We start from the raw sequence: 21,533 nt of genomic DNA on the forward strand, positions 1-21,533 counted from the left end.
AACATTTTGAGATATTTTGATATGCCATTTAATAATTATTCAAAACATTTTGATATATTTTGATATGCCATTTAATTAATATTCAAAACATTTTGATATATTTTGATATGCCATTTAATTAATATTCAAAACATTTTGACATATTTTGATATGCCATTTAATTAATATTCAAAACATTTTGATATATTTTGATATGCCATTTAATTAATATTCAAAACATTTTGATATATTTTGATATGCCATTTAATTAATATTCAAAACATTTTGATATATTTTGATATGCCATTTAATATTCAAAACATTTTGATATATTTTGATATGCCATTTAATTAATATTCAAAACATTTTGATATATTTTGATATGCCATTTAATTAATATTCAAAACATTTTGATATATTTTGATATGCCATTTAATGAATATTCAAAACAATTTCAAAGACCAAAACAAGTTTAGGGAATAAATGTTCAAACACATGTACTCACATTTCTGAGATTTCAACTTTATTCATTATCAAATTACATTTTTGTAAAATTTATTTTTCTTTAACTTTTGAAAATATTTATTGCTCTGTACCTGGTTAATACCATTCAAAAATGAGGAAAGAGCCTTTCTTTTTTTCATCAAATAAGGCTTTAATTTCTACATCATTCTTATCAAACAAATTTTGGTGCTTTTGTTTGACAAACCACACTACATCAGCGCTGAATGCATATAAAGATGCTTTCATGTCTTTCCATGAGTTCTTGCAAGTGATGTTTTCAATACACTGTATAAGCTACAGGAATTAAATTGAGATTAAAAAACATGTGCGTAAAAAAATGGATATTTCACTCAAAAGAATTTCTTCAGCTTTCATCAGAAGGGATTTAAACATATGTGAGAAGTCAAAATAGTGAAGGTGCAAGTGGGTGTGTTGTGCGTGAGTGGGGGGGGGTTACGCATCTATACCAAAGTGAAAGGTAGGAAAGTGGGGTGGGGGAGTAGTGTGAAAAAGGGCAGCAATGTATGAGAATACAAAACAATTAGAATAAAAATATAAAATCCTTTCTTGCATCAAAAATACGTTTGTTTTGTATTTTTTGTCCATTTATTAAACCATTTAAATTTAAATTGATTTCTTATGGAACCATCGGTTTTGTATTAAAGTTTGTAGTGATCACAGATGGCATTAATTAGATCCTGTTTCTTTGAGCCAATTATTTTCACATTGTTTTCTTTCATCAGTTGCTTTAAATCACCAACTTTCAGACTTTTAAGCTACAAAGAGAAAACAAATCATTCTTAGAAAACTTGCAAGATTCAAAAGATTTTACATCAACACACAAATATATTTACTGCCAAAATATAGAAATATATTTATATGCATTGAATCTAAGAGATATTATGGTAAAAAGACAAATTAGAAAAACAATTTTTTGTAAGAATTTTATGCATACACATTTCTTATTATTCAATACGTAAATATTTTTATTTAACCAGGAGTGATCTTTATAGCAAACATTTAAAGTGTGAAAGAAAAGGGGCACAAGAGAAATGGGGGAGGGGGGCACCAGGAAAGACTAGAGAGAAAGTACATGGAGTAAAACCAAAAGACAGGTTATTAGCTGCAAGAATGGGAAAATTAATCATGTGGTAATTAAAATATATACTGAATAAGTGAAGTAGATAGATTTTAATGAGTTGGGGGGGGTTAGAGTGATAAATAAGGCTGTTTTTTGTTGTAAATATTTGTTGAATGTAACCATTTGTAAAAAGAAATTTGTGACAGAAGAATAATTTTGGTTTTCGTTTTTCTTTCAATTTAAAGCAAAAACATTTCTTCCACCCAAGCTGATATACAGAAAACCTGGTACTTCAACTGGAATATTTCTCAAGTGTATGTACCCAATAACTACTGTTAATATATTTGGTACTCAATTTTTTCATGTCAAATTTTTATGAGATCTACACATAAGTATAACATTATATAGATTCTTAAATACAGTTTCCACTAGTATTGGGACAATCATAATTGGAAAATTTTTAGTCTAACTTCAAAATTCAAAAATAAGTCTTTTAATTAAGAGAAAAAACTTAATTGTCCATTGTGGTATATTAATTTAATGATAAATAGCTATTGTTTTTAAACAGTTTAAAATATATAGATCAGAACATAAAAAATACCATGTAAATATATTTTACATGTGCAAAGAAAAAAATCCCAGAAAAACAGGAAACTTTGCATGAATTGAAGTTTTTAAAAGAATGCATTTGATTTACTAAATTCTATAAAAATGTTTGAAAATTAAAAACATTTTTCTCAAGAAAAATACCAACAAACATCATAATTAAAAGTAAAATATTAAAAAAATCGATTTAGGTTTTAGATGACAGACCATTTGGTTACCATATTATTGGCAAACCTTACAAGAGATGACTAAAAAATGTGAAGAAAAAAAAAATCTTTCAATATTTTGAAAGATTTAATATAGAGTTAAATTAGGTATAAATGAATTTAAAGATTTTCACAGCTATGTGCGAGAACACACTTTTGCATCAGTGTTTTCTTTATTTGGAGTTTTCATATACGAACTAGTTGTAAAACAAAATTTCTAAAGATATAAAAGGTGGATTAGATGGAGATAGAAGACAATAAAATCAAAGACTAATAATAAAAATGATTCTTGGTTAACAGTATTATTAAAGCCATTTAACAGTTCACTTGTTACATTCTCTTTCTACTGACAAAACACAGGTTTCCAATTAAAATATAACATTTAAACAAATTAGACACTAGGATATCGTTTTTGTTCAAATTTTGTGTGCAAAAGAAATTCTCGCCAATAACAAAACTGAAAGGAAAAGTTCTATTATTTAATTGAAAACATATTTCTTTTTCAGTATATGTATGATCCACTTTTAAGAAGCAAGGGGACAATGGAATTTAAAATGTGAGGTTAGAAAGATCGATCACGTGTGAATTTATATTTTTAGATAAACAGATATTTATTTTTTAATTATAATTTTACTCAAAATGAGTCCCCCTGAGTAAAATTTGTATTTTTTTTGCTCTCTTTTTTTTTTTTATTATATTTCTCTGTAATAATTTTTTTAACTACAATTAAGATATCATTCTTTGTTAATACATAGAATATAGTTATGTTTGTAAAACAAAAACAAAGAAAACACATTTTTTCTCATGTTTAACTAAAAGTTTAATTTTTTTTAATTTCTAGCTTCTAAATTTAAGTAAAAAATTAATGTTTAAAAAAAAATTAATGTTTATTTTCATTTTAAGGAAACAAAGATCTCTTCATAACTATTTTCAAAGAGAAGAAAAGCAAGATTATAAGATTATAATCTTATAATCTTGCTTTTCTTCTCTTTGAAAATAGTTATGAAGAGATCTTTGTTTTCTTAAAATGAAAATAAACATTTTTTTTTTAAACATTAATTTTTTTTTATAAATATTTTTCAGAAAAAGCTGAAAAAACATCAATAAATTTCTTGTCAATAAAAAACTTCATGAGTGTTAGATATCCAATTAATATCCTCAAAGTTCATACAAAAATATCTGGTCAAAAATCCTCTCAAAGTTAAAAAAAAAAAACAAAAAAAAACCCCAAAGAATCAGTTGGGTCAAATTCTTTGGAGTAGAATTATTTTCCAGTGGCAAATTCATCAGAAAGATCTTTATAAGATCGCTAGAAAATTTAGAAAAATTTCATTAAAAAAAAAGAAATTTAATAAAAATAAATCTATTAGAATGCATTTTGTTTTTTTCATTAGTCATTTAAATCGTTATCCAAAAAAAAAAAAAAAAAGAAAAAACAGGAATTACATTAAGACTCTTTAAAGTTCAAAAGGAATTTAAAAGCAGTTAAACTGTCAAAGAAAGTTATTTCTGACTTCCTATTATAAATTTTCGTACTGTCTGTGTGTGTGTGTGATGCGGTTTGTCTCAGCCTACAGGTAATCCACTCAGGCAAGTAAGGTACCAAAATGAAGCTTATGACCCAGCAGATGTTTTAGTGATCCATGTTTGGTGTATGGAAATGCAAAAAAAAAAAAAAAAAAGAAATGCAAAAAATAACAATTTATTAAACAACGTTTTATTTACTGGATATTTTTCCGGTACAAGGACTCAAGTTTGCCCAGCTGGGCAAACATGGGTGCTTGTGACTTTTAAATTCCAAACAATTGGTTAAGCAAGATCACATGTTAGAAGAAGCATTTTGAAATGGTCAGCATTTTGGTGTTTAGCAGCAGGAGCACCCAGCTAGAAATTGAAAGGTTAACCTGACTGGGAGGATGGTTTGCAGAATTTTATAAATTTATATGGTTTGTATGTATTTATTTTAAACAATGCGGTTAAACCACTAAATGTAAAGAGAGGGTTCAGATAAAACTAGTGAGAAAATCATATTTACAGGGAAACAAATCTGCACAATTCATTCTAATTTGTTGCTGTTATCATCAAAGAAAACAATGAATCTATTCTCGTATTAAGCTGAAGTAATAATAATACAAATCTTACTTTATCATTTTCCACCAACATCTTTAAATCAAGGCAAGGAATTTTACTTTTACATTCATTTTCATCAATTCCCTGGAAAAAAAACAGCATTTTTCATTTTATAAAGAGAATATAAAAAACAAAGAAGAAAATGAGAGATTTCCAACACTATAATTACTGATTACACTGGGCAACAATTTTTTACATCTTAAATGTTGTCTAGGGTTCTACAACTGATTTAAGGTATTTTGCATTGCTGAATCAGAAAATGGTATTCATTCATCGCCATCAAGTAAGGTTTTGTGCTAAGTTGATTTGAAAAAAAAAAAAAGATCTTGTGACAAAATCATTTTTATTATCAGTTTTAGCATTATCAGCTAATTTTTGTCAAAACATATCCAAAATGTTTTTAACAGAGAAAAATGTTTTGCAACAACATATATTGATTACCTGATAGAAACATTGATTATTGTGAACTGAATGGTAGGCATTGATAAATGTAAGTACATGTAAATTGCATGTTGTTTCACCATTGTTCAAACTTCAGGGCTTGAACTTGTTTCTTTGAACTCAGCAGATTCCAACAGTAGTCAGCCATCATGATTGCATCCCAGCAACCTTGATACCATCTCTTTTAAGTCCTGATGAAATCTCTCCACTCTGCTCATCACTCATTGAACTCAGATTCTCAGGAAACCGGTCCATACGTGAAAATAGGTAGTGTATCTTGATGCCAGATCTGTGAAAGCAGTCAACATATTGTTGACAAATTCTGCATAGTTTCTGGTCTTATCGTTGCCAAAGTTCTTCACTACCAGAACAAATGCCTTCCATGCTTCCAGTTCCACTTCGTTCATTGAGTTTTTGAAATCTGGATCTCTGATGAGCTGCCAAGGACCATCAAAGATGCCATTTTTAACTTCTCTATGATCAATCCTGGAAAAGCCTGGCACAAGTGAAGCAGTCACCATCCTTGTCCAGAGCCTTGATGAACTGCCTAATAAGGCCGAGCTTGATGTGCAGTGATCGGATGAGTATTCTGTCTGTTTGCCAGAGAGTTGTTGATGACATTCCTTTCTTTGCAAGGCATCAATTCCTTCCACACAGGCCAGTCCTTTTTTGTTTATGCTGAGCACGAATTTTTGGAAGATTTTATGACTTCAAACATCCCTTTTCAACGTAATTACCCAGAACTATTGGACTTGAATAATTCTTGTTATTAAAATAATCATTTCCAATCAAAACATGGCATTTTATCCCTACCAATTTCTTCTAAAATGATCCATACATCCATACATGTGAAGAAAAATGTAAAAAACGATATGTGGTTATAGCTCAAAAGCTTTAACATGATTGAACAAAACTAATGTGATTTTTTGAGCATACTAGGTTCATCCTAAATCAGCTATAAAAAATGCAAGCAAAAAATCTGCTGTTGACCAGTTTTACCACTTTGATCTTAACATTCACTCATAGATCTTTACTTTCTATAACATTCCTCAACATTTTTAATCTAAGTAGACCTTCCATTGTTATTCTATGGATTTAGTTCAGAATCCTAATGTAATTCTACTTTAGCTTACATTGATTTCTTTTCAATAATCAAATTAGTTTTTTGCTATATTTTTATATTTACCTGGGCAATGTTGCAATACAGGTCCTGCTAGTCAATCCAATATATATATGCTTTAATTACTTCATCCTGCAGATCCTTAGGTGTCCTGTATAAAATTCTTTTAAATGATTTAGGCATCACCAATTATAACGGACTTTAAGCATTTTTGTACATTATTGAACAATCTTAACCAATCACTTGTTCGTCTCTAATTTAGGTAAAACCCAACATGTAATATCTCCTGGCACTGTTAAACTTTCTCAAAATCAATAAAGCAAAATACAGATTTTTCTCACTTGCATTTATTGCAGGATAAATATAGCACTGGTGGTACTTTGCCCAGTTATAAAACCAAACTGCATTTCATCTATGTTTATCTGCTCAATTATTCTCTCAATCAATTTCAGAACTTAATCATTCAACTTTAAGCCTCTGTAATAACCTTTATCGAGAGATCCTCATTTGTAACAATTCACAAATGTATTCAAGTCTTTCAGAACAACCCGTTCTGTTATGATCTGCTTTGTCTGATTACTTCAATGCCTGTTTCACCAACAGTCATTTCTTCAATAACACCTGAAGCGTCTCCAGCCTTAGCTTTCATCATCTTATGCTTCAAAAATTCTGATTTATCTATATGATTCAGAGATGTAAGTGACCAATAAAAAAAAAAAAATGGAATTGAAAGCAACCCATCCCTACCAACTCACTTCCCTGATATTTTCCTATCTATGTCTAAAAAGAAAAAAGATATGATAATTGCAATTTATGAGCAGAGAATGAAATAAAAAAATATCCTGTCCAATGAAATATTGGTATAGTCTAAACTCTACGATTTTAAAAATTCAGAGAAATACACTGTATGATATTTTTAAAGAAGTAGTAAATTCAAAATTTAAAAATAAAATCGGATAACATCTGTAATGAAGAGCTGATGTTTGATGAAATAAATGGTGATATCATTTAAAAAAGAATTTTACACAGGTCATCTAAGGATCTGTAGAATGAAGTGCTTAAAGCTTATTTACATTTATTGAATTAATTAGCAGAACCAATATTACAGCATTGCCTAGGTAAATATAAAAGAATAATTCAACAAAAATTATATAAATAAATAAAAAATAATTAGATTATCACTTATTGAAAACACATACTTCCAAACACCTGGGCAACGCCGGGCACCTAGGCTACTTTCTATATATTTTTCAAAATCATTTTGTTTAAGAAATATGAATATAAACTAAGTATATCTATTCCCATATTCTCTTAATACCTTTATTAGATCATGGTTATTGATTTGCAGTAAAAATATCTTTGCAATTTGAATCTCTATAAACTATTGAAAACAAACCACATCTTTTGTCTCTAACTCATCCTCTTGCTTCTAACTTACTTTCCCCTCCCCACTCTGTTCATTTTCTTTTCATCTTCCCCCTTTTTCTACTTCCTGTGAGGGTGATTAAATTGTTTTGTGAGAATCAGGTTGGATAGAATAAATGTAGGAGATTTTGAAATTGAATTTCCGGAAACATTGCCTCTGTTATTGGCAAGAAATATGATCATATAGGAATTATAAGCAGCATTTTTGTTTATAGTCCTGTTGTGTCTGAATTGAGAGGGGAAAAATAAAGATCATTTTGTTATATGTATAGATATAGACAAAGAATTTGAAAATAGATTGGTAAAATTATGCAAAGCATTGAAATGATTGCCTGTTAAATGTAATTTTTAACTAAAAACTGACACTGACACATTGATTTTTCTGGACCAATGAAAGGAAATTATAGCTTTTCAAAGTATCTCCGAATCCTAAACTGTAAAATATTTTTTGCAAGAGCTGTTTGCAACATTTGGTATTATTAACTAATGAAACACAGGAGTTGTAGAACTTTTGCCAACATTTTATTATAGAGCAGCTCAAATTTGTTGTCTACCAGGAGTAACAGAATGTCAGTATGATTGGTAGATACATTCAAGAACTCAAAAACAGATAATGGTTGTACGAGTGAAATGCCAATAGAGAAATCTTTAGAGGTGCATCAGGTAACATCATCTTCGCATAAAAATGCTTACTTTTCTTTTCAAGTTTGGTCGATAGTCTTTTGGATAAATGAGTTCTTGTAATTGTCTTGCAATTTGGCCTGCTCTTTCTTCCATTTCTTCCTTATTTGGAACTGAAAAGAGAGGAGAGAATGTAGATAAAAGAAAAAAATGCACTGCTCTTTTTTTCCTTAAACATGGGAATGCATTCATTTTAAGATAATTTCCTGAAATTCTTTCTTATTTGATGCAAAATATGCTTAATTAATCTTAATTCACTATTCTTCAGATAGAGGTAACAGATTTCATGGCGTACAAAACTAGAAATGTTTTCGTTTAGTGTAAGTGACCTTGCACTATGCTTAATTTGGCCTTAGGAGTTGACTGGATTAGCAATAGGCTTTAATTTTTTTATTTGCTATCTCCAACTCATTTACAGAATCACCAAATTGACAAAACAAATATTAAAAAGTTTATTTTAGAATTGCTGTAATATCATCATAAAAGTTAAATATATTTTACAGTAAACAACAACAAAAAAATCTTTATTAGGAAGCTGTCCTTCATAAACTAAGGGTGAACCAGTTCTTACAAGAGATTACTTTGAATCCATCTACAATGATATAATAATGCTTGTGATGTTTAGGGGTTAGAGGTACTATATGATTATAGTTAGGCCATGATTTTGAAAAAAAATTTCAATAAATTATAGTAATATTTATTCATCCTATATAATCTATTACTACTTTCACTCCTATCACTCTACTTACACTAAACGAAAACATTTCTAGTTTTGTACGCCATGAAATCTGTTACCTCTATCTGAAGAATAGTGAATTAAGATTAATTAAGCATATTTTGCATCTATTATTTTGGCCAAATGTATATCAAGTAAAGGCAATGCTGAAATGAATGCAATGGTGCATTCTGGAAAAAAATGCGTTAAAAATCTTTCAGGCTTTAAAAAGTGTGTATGTAGATAAAAAGGAGATGTGCTGATTGCCCGAAGTGCATAAAAAGCCTAAGTGGTTCTTTTTTTCCTTTTAAGACTCTCTGGATATTAGTTGTTTAGAATGATAGGATTGATGACCTTGCACTATGCTTAATTTGGCCTTAGGAGTTGACTGGATTAGCAATAGGCTTTAATGCCAATATTTTAATTACACCCAGTTGTATGCACTACCGCAAATAGGAGAAGGAAGTCGATTAATCATGTTTTTTTTTTAACTGCAGCATTGTTCCTTCATTGTGGGAGTTGGTTGAAAACAATATCGTCCACACAAACTATGTTTGTAGCAATTGGTCATCATCATTGGATAAAAAGTATCAGACATTGTTTTGATCAATGAAAATAAAAGTTGTGATTTGACTAATGAGAAAGAAAAAATTTACAGTTTGTTCTTATAAATATAGATTTCTTCTTTCTCTTAAATAACTTAAAATGGAGGTGGAACTTTCACCGTTAAAATTATTGGTAGATGAAAGTTTCATAACTGTCAGATGATTGGTGTTAATTTTGAGTAGTATTTGGAAGCAGACCTGGTACAGGGATTTTGGATTGCCAAAACGAATGTGACATTTGGCTAGGACCAAAGTACACTATCTGTTCTATCTTCAGTCAATAGAAAGATCCTAGATTGAGACAATTTTAATTTTTGTCCCAATCCAGAGCGCCTCTTTTTGGGGAGTTAAATTTTCCTCACATTGAAAACTGATCATAACTTTGCCCTCGTGTGGAGGTAACGTAATAGGCACATTTTTCAGTTTTGATTTGACTACTTTAACTTTTAAAGAATTTTGTAAATCAACTATTTTAATACTAAGCATATTACTCTCCTCTTTCTAGGATGTGTAAATTACTATCACCACACCTATCATGTTTTATAATTCACCAAACTTCTTTCAATTTAGGTGAAAGGTGGCTTGATTTGCCATAGAGGGCTAATTGCATAATTATGAAGTGGTGCACAATCAAATAAAGTTTTCCAGAACTACATTCTATTTTAACTGAGAAACTTCCCAACCAGCCGCATTTAAAGAAGGGTAAGGGTTTTTTTTCATTGTATAAATATTCATATTATAAATAAGTTTCATTGTTTCTTCATTCCCTCCAGCATATTGTTCATATGGATTATAATTAGCTAATTCCACAGTTTTTTTTTTTTTGTGAGGGTCAGAAGATTTTAAATGCAATGTTTTAATTTCTATCACCTACTCTTTCAGTCAATACTTTCATCACATTTTTTCAACAGCTTTCTCCAATCAACAAACAGCAAATCTGTCAAAAGTAAAAATGCATGGACGAATTTACATTTAAAGTCCATATTTTAAAGAAGGATAAATAAAAAGATAAAAGCTAACAACATGCTCATGTCATTCTTCACTGATGAAAGTTAAAATACAAGTTACATATTGATGGGTTTCATGTTAGAGTTAAAACATTACTCAAAACCCTCTTCAAAATTAAAAAATCTCTGATATAAAATTTAAATTATTTAAAACAAATTCTTCCTCCTGGTGTCAAAGTGAAAATGTGATGCAGCAAGTTTAAATCATGTCAAGTGTCTGGAGAGAGACATTTTCCATACAGTTGATTTTTGACATAATAGCAGATGCAAATTTGACCTAAAACTGATGTCTCTCTGTGGTTGCTCTATATCTGTAGTGGACTTGGTTAACAAGATGATGGAGCTAACCTGTAGCTTGTGTAGGGTCAAGCCAGTCATTCTCAGCAACTAACAATTTGGATGTTTACCAGCAGCTAAGTGACAGTGATAAGGTCAATGTGTAGCTGACAAAAGATGCTCAAATCATTTAGCATTTTAATTCATTGCGAAAGATTTGAGCAGGAAATTATTGACACACAGCACTGAAGAAATTGAATTTTGAGAGTTGCCTGAACTTTTGTATAAATTCTACAATTGTTTTCAGTTTTCAGAGTATTTGATAACATTCTTTGAATCTTGAATACAGAGCTAAAATTATCAGCTGCAAATAACGGAACTCAGTTAAAAAATAGAAAATAAGTGACCTACCTGCATAATCAACAAATTCTCCTAATTCGGTCCTTTCCAAAGCTAATGCTTCAATGTTTCGCCAATATTCTTGGAGGTCAGGATTTTCAAATTTGTCCGGAGAAAAAGTGAATTTTAAATTCTTAATAAATTCTTGAGCTTTTTCTTTCTGTTCAAGGAGAGCTGTAAATAAGTTTTCAACATCAATTACAAAAATTGTAAACAAGTTTTCAACATCAATTACAAAAATTGTAAACAAGTTTTCAACATCAATTACAAAAATTGTAAATAAGTTTTCAACATCAATTACAAAAATTGTAAACAAGTTTTCAACATCAATTACAAAAATTGTAAACAAGTTTTCAACATCAATTACAAAAATTGTAAATAAGTTTTCAACATCAATTACAAAAATTGTAAATAAGTTTTCAACATCAATTACAAAAATTGTAAACAAGTTTTCAACATCAATTACAAAAATTGTAAACAAGTTTTCAACATCAATTACAAAAATTGTAAACAAGTTTTCAACATCAATTACAAAAATTGTAAACAAGTTTTCAACATCAATTACAAAAATTGTAAACAAGTTTTCAACATCAATGACAAAAATTGTAAACAAGTTTTCAACATCAATTACAAAAATTGTAAATAAGTTTTCAACATCAATTACAAAAATTGTAAATAAGTTTTAAACGTCAATTATAAAAATTGTAAATAAGTTTTAAACGTCAATTATAAAAATTGTAAATAAGTTTTAAACGTCAATTATAAAAATTGTAAATAAGTTTTAAACGTCAATTATATAGGAAGTACAAAAGAAAAATTAATATTTTACAAGGCAAATAACAAATTCTGAATGTGACATTGTGTTTAAAATACATAGCACCATAGTAGGCACCTATGTCTTCAACCCACGCTAGAAAGATTTCACTTTCATAAATCATACACATGCCTGATAGACTCTTCTCTTGGTTGACAATAATAACATTTTTCTGGTTAGTAATGGCGGAAGTTTCCTGCAACTTACTCCTAACTCTTGCAATTACATTAGCACCTGCTCCACCCTGTGTTCCAGTTGCATCCAACAACCTCAATAGGTTTGTAATTCAGATGCACTTTGTTCATGTCAGAGTTCTCATCCATCGTCATTGTCCTATACACTGGTGTTATCATCTCTCAACCTACCTGTAATTCCATAGCAACCTACCTGTGTACCTATTGTCTATAAGTAGCACAAGAAATTGAATTGCATCTAACTTTCTACAAACTGAGCAAGGGAACTTTCCAACATTACAACTACTGATCATCATTTTGGCATTGGTAACATTCGCTCTCAGACATTTACTTTTCATAGCAAGCCTCCAAGTTTTTACCTTAACAAGTAGATCTTCCATTGTGCAAATTGCCAAGTACAAAGTGATCAAGATAAAGCATCTGGACAACCTGTTTGAAACTCAACGGACAAATCAAAAGCAATGCATTCACTTTAGAACCTTGATGTACTCCTACTTCAACATTGAACCTATCACTAAATATGTTCACTTAATACCTATCGACCATAAAATGCTTTGCATAATCAGATTTCAAGGTAGTTCTACTAAAATAGTCATAAAAATCAAAAACACATCCTCAAATTACCACTATTTTGCTTGGAAATGAACATTTTTTATGTCTAAATAAAAGTTGATATGAAGCGTTTTCAGTAAAATAAAATGTTGAAAATCTTAACATGATAAAACAATTTTGGTAACAGTTTTTACAGAACTCCTCTTCTTTATAAATGATCAGTATCCCATTTATGAGGAATTTCATCATGAGATTTGGAAACCAATCAGAAAAAACATCAATCTCACGTGTTGGGGTTACAAAATAAACTGGCCTATTCATTTTTTTATCTTAAAAATAAGACTTCAACATGACAAGTATCAAACATTTTATTCTAAATACTTTTCATATACGAACTAAATAAGTAAATCAATTTTTTTATTATTTTATGCATTAAGATTATAAGTTGTTTTAATTTTTTGTGGTAGCAATTTTTAATTTACCTACCCAAAATATTATCCCATTTTCAGCTCAAGTAAACAATTTGACTAGCAGCTGCAGCATCAGCTATTTACTTTTAGATCAACAATTTTGAGAAATACATTTAATGGATTAATTTATAACTTTTTGCTTAAAAATTAACAAAAAATAAAAATAAAAATTCTGTAATCAGATTGTGGACTGGACAATGTCAGGTTGTCTTGCTTGCTGAGTTGGGAAGCAGTCAGTGTCTGGGTGGTCCTTTTGACACAAGTTAAGGGAATTTCGCATTGTTGAATGTAACAGTGATGATAAGAAATCTGTTTTCTCAACAGATAATCAAAATGACCCCCACCCTCCCCACATGCTGGATAGTTGAAAGATCTAGTTTGGAATAATCAAATGCTTTCAGGCTATCAGGCTTGCACTGCAGTTTTATTTTGTGGACCACCCGAAAAGCAAGTCAAGTAGATAAGTGTTTCAAGGGGCCATTTGTTATTGATTTGCCCCTTTGGAGAGAGGGTCATCTAGATAACTGATTTCCTTGTTAGGCCTTATACAGGTGGCTTTTGGAAAAACCATTCCAGGAGTGATGTTAAGTGGCACAGACTAAGAGAGAGAGAGAGGAGGAGAGGGAGGGAGAAAGAGCTGCACTCGGAATTCAATCTGATTCCCCAAATTTAGAAAGGCCCTGAATTCATGTTCTTATGAGATATATATGTAATAACTTTTGAATAATTATTTGTTACTAAAAAGACTGTTTCGTGATTCTTTGTTGTTTGCCTGCAGTTGTGAAATGAATTCTTCCCCAGATCGATGTTTCAAGATGCAGCTGAGAAGAGCAATGCACCTGCTTGTGAAAGTGGTCCTCATTACCAACGTCTGACAGCAGGCGACCAGCTGAAGGGCCCTTGTGGTAGGGTTACCGACCAGCATCATGAGAGCAGAACTACCACATGGACTTAAGGTTATGCACAGGTTGTGTGGTCAAGTAGAAAAACAATGTTCCAGCAACTAGCAAGCGTCTGGCATCGATATTAAGATCCTAACCACTAGACGAAGAAAAGATGAAGACAAAGATAAAAACTAGATGATCAAATCATGAGACAGAGTTATGAAGAAGTATTTGCCAGTTTAAAGACTTAATTCATAAGAAGTTTGACAGTTTAAAGGCTCTTAGAAGCTTTTGGAAAAGTTTTGAAGATTAAGGGCCATTGGAGACTTGAAAGGCCCAGATGCGAAGTTAGTGAATTTTATTTGAACAGTTTTTATTTTATTTTATTTTTATTTTTAAAAATGTAGCCCCGAGTTGTCGGGGGTGGGGATTACCTTCAAATTGCGGCTCAACTCTGTTCCCAGCAACGGGCAATGCAGCTCATTGGGTTAACCTTTCAGAAATATTAATTTTCAAATATACTCAACCTTCAAACTTTAAAATATGACTTTATAGCGACCAATTTTAAAAAAATAAATAAAATTCTACTGTTTTAGGCTATTACATGTGGATACCTAGAAAAAAAAACATGGTAGAAAAAATAACAAACATGAATTAGAATTTAGAATAAAGGTGGATCAGTTTTGCATATAAATTTAATGTATAATGAAATGATTTCTTATTTCCCATCCATTCTTGACTTTTACAGTAATTAGCACTCCAAATTCTTTTGAGATTTTTTCTTGTTGAAAAGTTAGTATATATAGAAAAAAATTGCCCTACCACTAAATCTAGGCCTGAGTGGCAAGTCTGCCTCTTAAAAGTGATTTTCCTCCAACATTAAATCCATAAATCTGAGTGACAAAAAACTCCTTTAACTCTTTACCACTAACCTTAAGTTAGAATATCACCCACTTCAAAATAAAAACCTTTCCATAAAGTGTTAGTTACTTATAGTTTCTTTACCATTCTCTCTCAAGTCAGGACTGTATCCTAATTGATCATGTCTCTGATACAGCACTCTCCTAAGATAGTAATGCCCAAATACACGTGTTTGGTGACTTTAATGTCCACCATAAAAATTGACTTGATTTTTCAGGTTGCCCAAATGCAGTTGGACATTCTACTTATAGCTTCTCCAACAATGCCCATTCCCTCACATAGACAGTAATGTTCCCAACTCGCCTCCCAGATCGTTAACACCAGCAGGCTTCACTTCTAGACCTATTCCTCACTAGTCCCTGAAGATTGTGTGCCTAATGCCCACAGTCCACTTGGAAATGCAGACCACCTAGTGGTATCAGTTGACATCACACTTAAATCCCAACCTCAAGGTGAGGAGTCATTGCTCAAAACAACAAGATACTAAAGGGCTGACTGGGAAGCCACCAGAGAACATATTCATTTATCTTCTCTCTTCCTGCTGAACAGTGTGTCAATGAGACAACTGAATGGTGCAAAGTATGCATTGAAGCAAATGTTCTCACAAGGAAGTATTAAAGCAAGTCCTACTCACCCCATCGTTCACTACAGATTGTGCAACTGCCATTGCATAAAAGACAGTTCGTATGTCATAAGTCAAATACAAATAGGCAAAAATTCATAGATGCTAGAAATCATAAAAGAAAAATAGTGACAGTCAAAAGAAAGCATGCTGAAATAATCAGGGAATGCATAGAATTGCAAAAGATAAGAACTCTAGAAAATTTATAATAGTGAATAAAGGGAAATCGGAAATTCTCCCATTATCCAACAACCAGATGATCGCATGCATGGCAACTGAAAAGGTGGAACTGCTTGCCTGGCAATTCACCTCTAACTCCACCTTAGAGCCAAAAAGCAACTCCCTCCCAAATTTCCTTAGATACTAAATGATGTGAAAATCACCCCTTCTCATGTCAACGATATCATAAAAAACTTAGACACCTATAACGCGTGTGGGTCTGATCTCATCCCTGCTATACTAATTAAGGAATGCTCAGTTGAGATAGCTCTCATACTTTCCAAACTCTACAATGTTTTGCTGAATCTTGCTTCCCTAATAGCTAGAAGATGGCCTCTGTGGTACCAGTGTACAAGAATTCTGGTAAAAGAACTGACCCTCTCAATTATCGCCCTATCAGTCTTCTCCCTATCTTCACTAAAATCTTTGAGGCACTAATCAATCAAGCACTAGTCAACCACTTCACAAAAACAAATCATCTTTCTGACAAACAGTATGGATTTAGGCAATGTTATTCTACTGCAGAAATTTTTACAGTCATCTCTGAGCACATTAACCATGCACTGAATAAGGCAGGTGAAACCAAGGCGTTTGATATATCCTTTGACAAAGTCTAGCACAAAGGGCTGCTAATGAAAATTAAATCATACGGTATAACCAGATGTATACTAAATATAATTAGATCCTTCTTAAACAACAGAACGATCCAGGTTATCATTGATGGATGTGAGTTGATCCTTGGACCACTAATATTCTTGATATTCATAAACAACCTCCCTGGTAATATTGTGTCCAAGATGCGTATATTTGTCGATAATACAACACTCTATAACATATACAAGGGAAGAATAGATGTACATAAATCTAATGGCTGAATCGTTAGAAAATGAGTTCCAGACCAAAGTGGAATATGGCCGCAAATGGATGGTAAAATTTAATGCTAGTAAGATTAAGCTACTTTCCTTTAGCAATTGCAAGACGCCTCTCCAACCACTGATATCCATGACAAATAACATCCTACTTGAGAATTCTTCCTTCGAACTCCTCAGCTTAAGATTCACAGGCATTATGAACTGGAACAAATAGAGGATATTGCAAAGGCTGCTGCAAAGGTGGGTTCACGCTATCGAGCTAGATGACTACTCACACCTAAGAGTATCCTGTACATCTACAAGGCCACTATTCACCCATGCATGGAGTATTGTTGCCACATCTGGGCTGGTGCATCTACCACTAGCCTCTCCCTCTTGCATAGGGCCTGAAAAAGAGTTTTCAAGCTAATATATCCCACTTTGTCAACTAAACTCCAACCCGTTTCATTGCTGCAATGTTGCATCTCTGTGCCTGTTTTACAAATATTTTAATAGAATGTGCTCTGATGAACTTGCTGCACTTGTGTCCCCTTGATGTACATACCCCCAACAAATCTGCTTAGCAACAAAATCTCACCCCTTCACTGTTGAGATACCTAAATGCTAGAAAGCTTTCTACTCTAATAGTTTCTTCCCTCGAACAGCTAGACTTTGGAATCCCTTCTTGCTACTTGCTCCCTTGGTTGTATTGATATGCAGAAGTTTAAATGTAATGTAAACCAATATCTTGTTAATCTTTCCTAGGCATGGTCCCAAATAATACTCCCTTACATCCAAGTGGCGATAGGAGTGAACATGAGTAAAAAAAATAAAAATAAAAAATAAATAACCCAACCACTAACCCTAGATCCACACATAATTAATAAATAAACAATAAGTTAACTGTCCTAAAACGTTGAAATTGAAGTTGACTATTTTACATAAAATTTTTATATTAAATTTATATATTTTTTTTTTTTTTCATTTCATGAAGAGAAAATCAAATCTTTTGGCAGGTGAGAGTCCTTTAGTAGGTGTTAATCTATGAGTACAATAATATCAAAGAAATCTTGTAATATATTCATTTTAAAACAGTCCCAATATTAGATTTCAGTTTGAGTTTTTTAAAACATTTTTTTTAATGTGAATACATGAAATTTTTATGGTTTCGAAATATATGTGCATTTACTACATTTGAAAACTTAATTTCTGAAGATTTTTAATGCTATATTTGTATTCCTTGCACAAAAATACACATATTGTTAATTTTATTGCTTAATCTTTTCTTTTAATAAAGATATAACATTTTTACTAAAAAGGTTGTGAAAAAAATGTTACAAAATGCATATGGTCATAAAAGGGGAAAAATATTCAATCGTGCAACTTTCTTATTTTTAGTCAGATTAAAAAATTTTTTTTGACCATTAAGTTCTGTTTATATATACCATTATTGAAATATTTTAATCAATTTCAAATTTTTCATGTGTATTGCTAGTTTATTCTAACATGACTTTGAGCATTTCTGTACATTGTTTGAACAAGTTTCACTAACTTGTTTTTTTCTAGCCTACCGTACAACCTCTCTTGGCATTCTGCTGAAAGCTTTTCCAGATTCAGAAAAGCAAGAGACCAGTTTTTCTTCTTGCTTACCTTTCATTTTCTCAAGATAAATATAGTAACAGTGGTACTTAGGCATAAAACTAAATTGCACTTATGCTTATTTGACTTCTTTTTTGCTGCTCAATTCTTCTCTCAATCACTTTTATTAGGACTCGATCCATCAAATTTAAGACTTTGTAATTATGTCTATCTAGTGCTTCCTCATTACTCTTATACCAATTCACAATTGTACTATTTTCCTGGTTTATCAAAATATCAGCATTATAGCCGGTTAGAATATTGCATAGTTAATGTAATTGTGCCACGTCTCCACTGATGAAAAAAAGTCTAACTATTTTATCTTTTTGAATTTAATATTTGTTTTTATGTCTAGTAAATTTCTCATCTTCTTAAGCAGAATGTACGGCATACTGCATGGAATTTTACAAAACAAAAGATTTAGAATAAATTCTAGCTATAATTTAAAAAAAGATTTTTTTACCTGTTTCATTGAAAAGCTTTCTGTCCACAAACTACACATGGTCATTCCATGTTACGTGTGTTACAGTTTGGAAGGGTTTTCACCAATAACATTTAAAATCACCCTTATAATACTTTACACTTTTCTTTTTGGCTTGTTTAGTCTTAAGGCATTACTTTTTCATGTAGTACATAAAAAAAACCCATACCTATAACCATTTTTTATAAAAAAAACCCATACCTATGACCATTTTTTATAAAAAAACCCATACCTATGACCATTTTTTATAAAAAAACCCATACCTATGACCATTTTTTATAAAAAAACCCATACCTATGACCATTTTTTATAAAAAAACCCATACCTATGACCATTTTTTATAAAAAAAACCCATACCTATGACCATTTTTTATAAAAAAACCCATACCTATGACCATTTTTTATAAAAAAACCCATACCTATGACCATTTTTTATAAAAAAACCCATACCTATGACCATTTTTTATAAAAAAACCCATACCTATGACCATTTTTTATAAAAAAACCCATACCTATGACCATTTTTTATAAAAAAAACCCATACCTATGACCATTTTTTATAAAAAAACCCATACCTATGACCATTTTTTATAAAAAAAACCCATACCTATGACCATTTTTTATAAAAAAACCCATACCTATGACCATTTTTTATAAAAAAAACCCATACCTATGACCATTTTTTATTAAAAAAAAAACCCATACCTATGACCATTTTTTATTAAAAAAAAAACCCATACCTATGACCATTTTTTATTAAAAAAAAAACCCATACCTATGACCATTTTTTATTAAAAAAAAAACCCATACCTATGACCATTTTTTATTAAAAAAAAAACCCATACCTATGACCATTTTTTATTAAAAAAAAAACCCATACCTATGACCATTTTTTATAAAAAAAACCCATACCTATGACCATTTTTTATAAAAAAAACCCATACCTATGACCATTTTTTATAAAAAAAACCCATACCTATGACCATTTTTTATAAAAAAAACCCATACCTATGACCATTTTTTATTAAAAAAAAAAAACATACCTATGACCATTTTTTATAAAAAAAAACATACCTATGACCATTTTTTATAAAAAAAACCATACCTATGACCATTTTTTATAAAAAAAACCATACCTATGACCATTTTTTATAAAAAAACCATACCTATGACCATTTTTTATAAAAAAAACCATACCTATGACCATTTTTTATAAAAAAAACCATACCTAAGACCATTTTTTATAAAAAAAACCATACCTATGACCATTTTTTATAAAAAAACCCATACATATGACCATTTTTTATAAAAAAAACCCATACCTATGACCATTTTTTATTAAAAAAAACCCATACCTATGACCATTTTTTATAAAAAAACCCATACCTATGACCATTTTTTATAAAAAAAACCCATACCTATGACCATTTTTTATAAATAAACCCATACCTATGACCATTTTTTATAAAAAAAACCCATACCTATGACCATTTTTTATAAAAAAAACCCATACCTATGACCATTTTTTATAAAAAAAACCCATACCTATGACCATTTTTTATAAAAAAAACCCATACCTATGACCATTTTTTATAAAAAAAACCCATACCTATGACCATTTTTTATAAAAAAAACCCATACCTATGACCATTTTTTATAAAAAAAACCCATACCTATGACCATTTTTTATTAAAAAAAAACCCATACCTATGACCATTTTTTATAAAAAAACCCATACCTATGACCATTTTTTATAAAAAAAACCCATACCTATGACCATTTTTTATAAAAAAAACCCATACCTATGACCATTTTTTATAAAAAAAACCCATACCTATGACCATTTTTTATAAAAAAAAACCCATACCTATGACCATTTTTTATAAAAAAAACCCATACCTATGACCATTTTTTATAAAAAAAACCCATACCTATGACCATTTTTTATAAAAAAAACCCATACCTATGACCATTTTTTATAAAAAAAACCCATACCTATGACCATTTTTTATAAAAAAAACCCATACCTATGACCATTTTTTATTAAAAAAAAACCCATACCTATGACCATTTTTTATAAAAAAAACCCATACCTATGACCATTTTTTATAAAAAAAACCCATACCTATGACCATTTTTTATAAAAAAAACCCATACCTATGACCATTTTTTATAAAAAAAACCCATACCTATGACCATTTTTTATAAAAAAAACCCATACCTATGACCATTTTTTATAAAAAAAACCCATACCTATGACCATTTTTTATAAAAAAAACCCATACCTATGACCATTTTTTATTAAAAAAAAAACCCATACCTATGACCATTTTTTATAAAAAAAAACATACCTATGACCATTTTTTATAAAAAAAACCATACCTATGACCATTTTTTATAAAAAAAACCATACCTATGACCATTTTTTATAAAAAAAACCATACCTATGACCATTTTTTATAAAAAAAACCATACCTAAGACCATTTTTTATAAAAAAAACCATACCTATGACCATTTTTTATAAAAAAACCCATACATATGACCATTTTTTATAAAAAAAACCCATACCTATGACCATTTTTTATTAAAAAAAACCCATACCTATGACCATTTTTTATAAAAAAACCCATACCTATGACCATTTTTTATAAAAAAAACCCATACCTATGACCATTTTTTATAAAAAAAACCCATACCTATGACCATTTTTT

At 30.3% G+C, this 21,533-nt stretch overlaps 1 protein-coding gene across 6 annotated transcripts in view; it reads right to left on the reverse strand.

Annotated features, from left to right (window-relative positions):
* Positions 1-480: 480 nt before the first annotated feature.
* LOC145293149 (DNA repair protein Ku70-like) overlaps positions 481-21,533 on the reverse strand; it is a 462,221-nt gene continuing 441,168 nt past the window's right edge. For all 6 annotated transcript variants that reach the window (XM_080139577.1, XM_080139576.1, XM_080139578.1 and 3 more), the window contains 4 exons: positions 11,188-11,349; positions 8,186-8,286; positions 4,519-4,590; positions 481-1,259 (listed from right to left, as the gene is read on the reverse strand). In XM_080139577.1, coding sequence (XP_079995703.1) covers positions 1,143-1,259; positions 4,519-4,590; positions 8,186-8,286; positions 11,188-11,349 — 452 coding nt within the window. In that variant the 3' untranslated portion in view covers positions 481-1,142. The remainder of the gene's footprint in view (positions 1,260-4,518; positions 4,591-8,185; positions 8,287-11,187; positions 11,350-21,533) is intronic.

Source organism: Euprymna scolopes, chromosome 14, assembly GCF_053919585.1.
Source record: "Euprymna scolopes isolate OS-2025 chromosome 14, ASM5391958v1, whole genome shotgun sequence".
NCBI lineage: Eukaryota > Metazoa > Mollusca > Cephalopoda > Sepiida > Sepiolidae > Euprymna > Euprymna scolopes.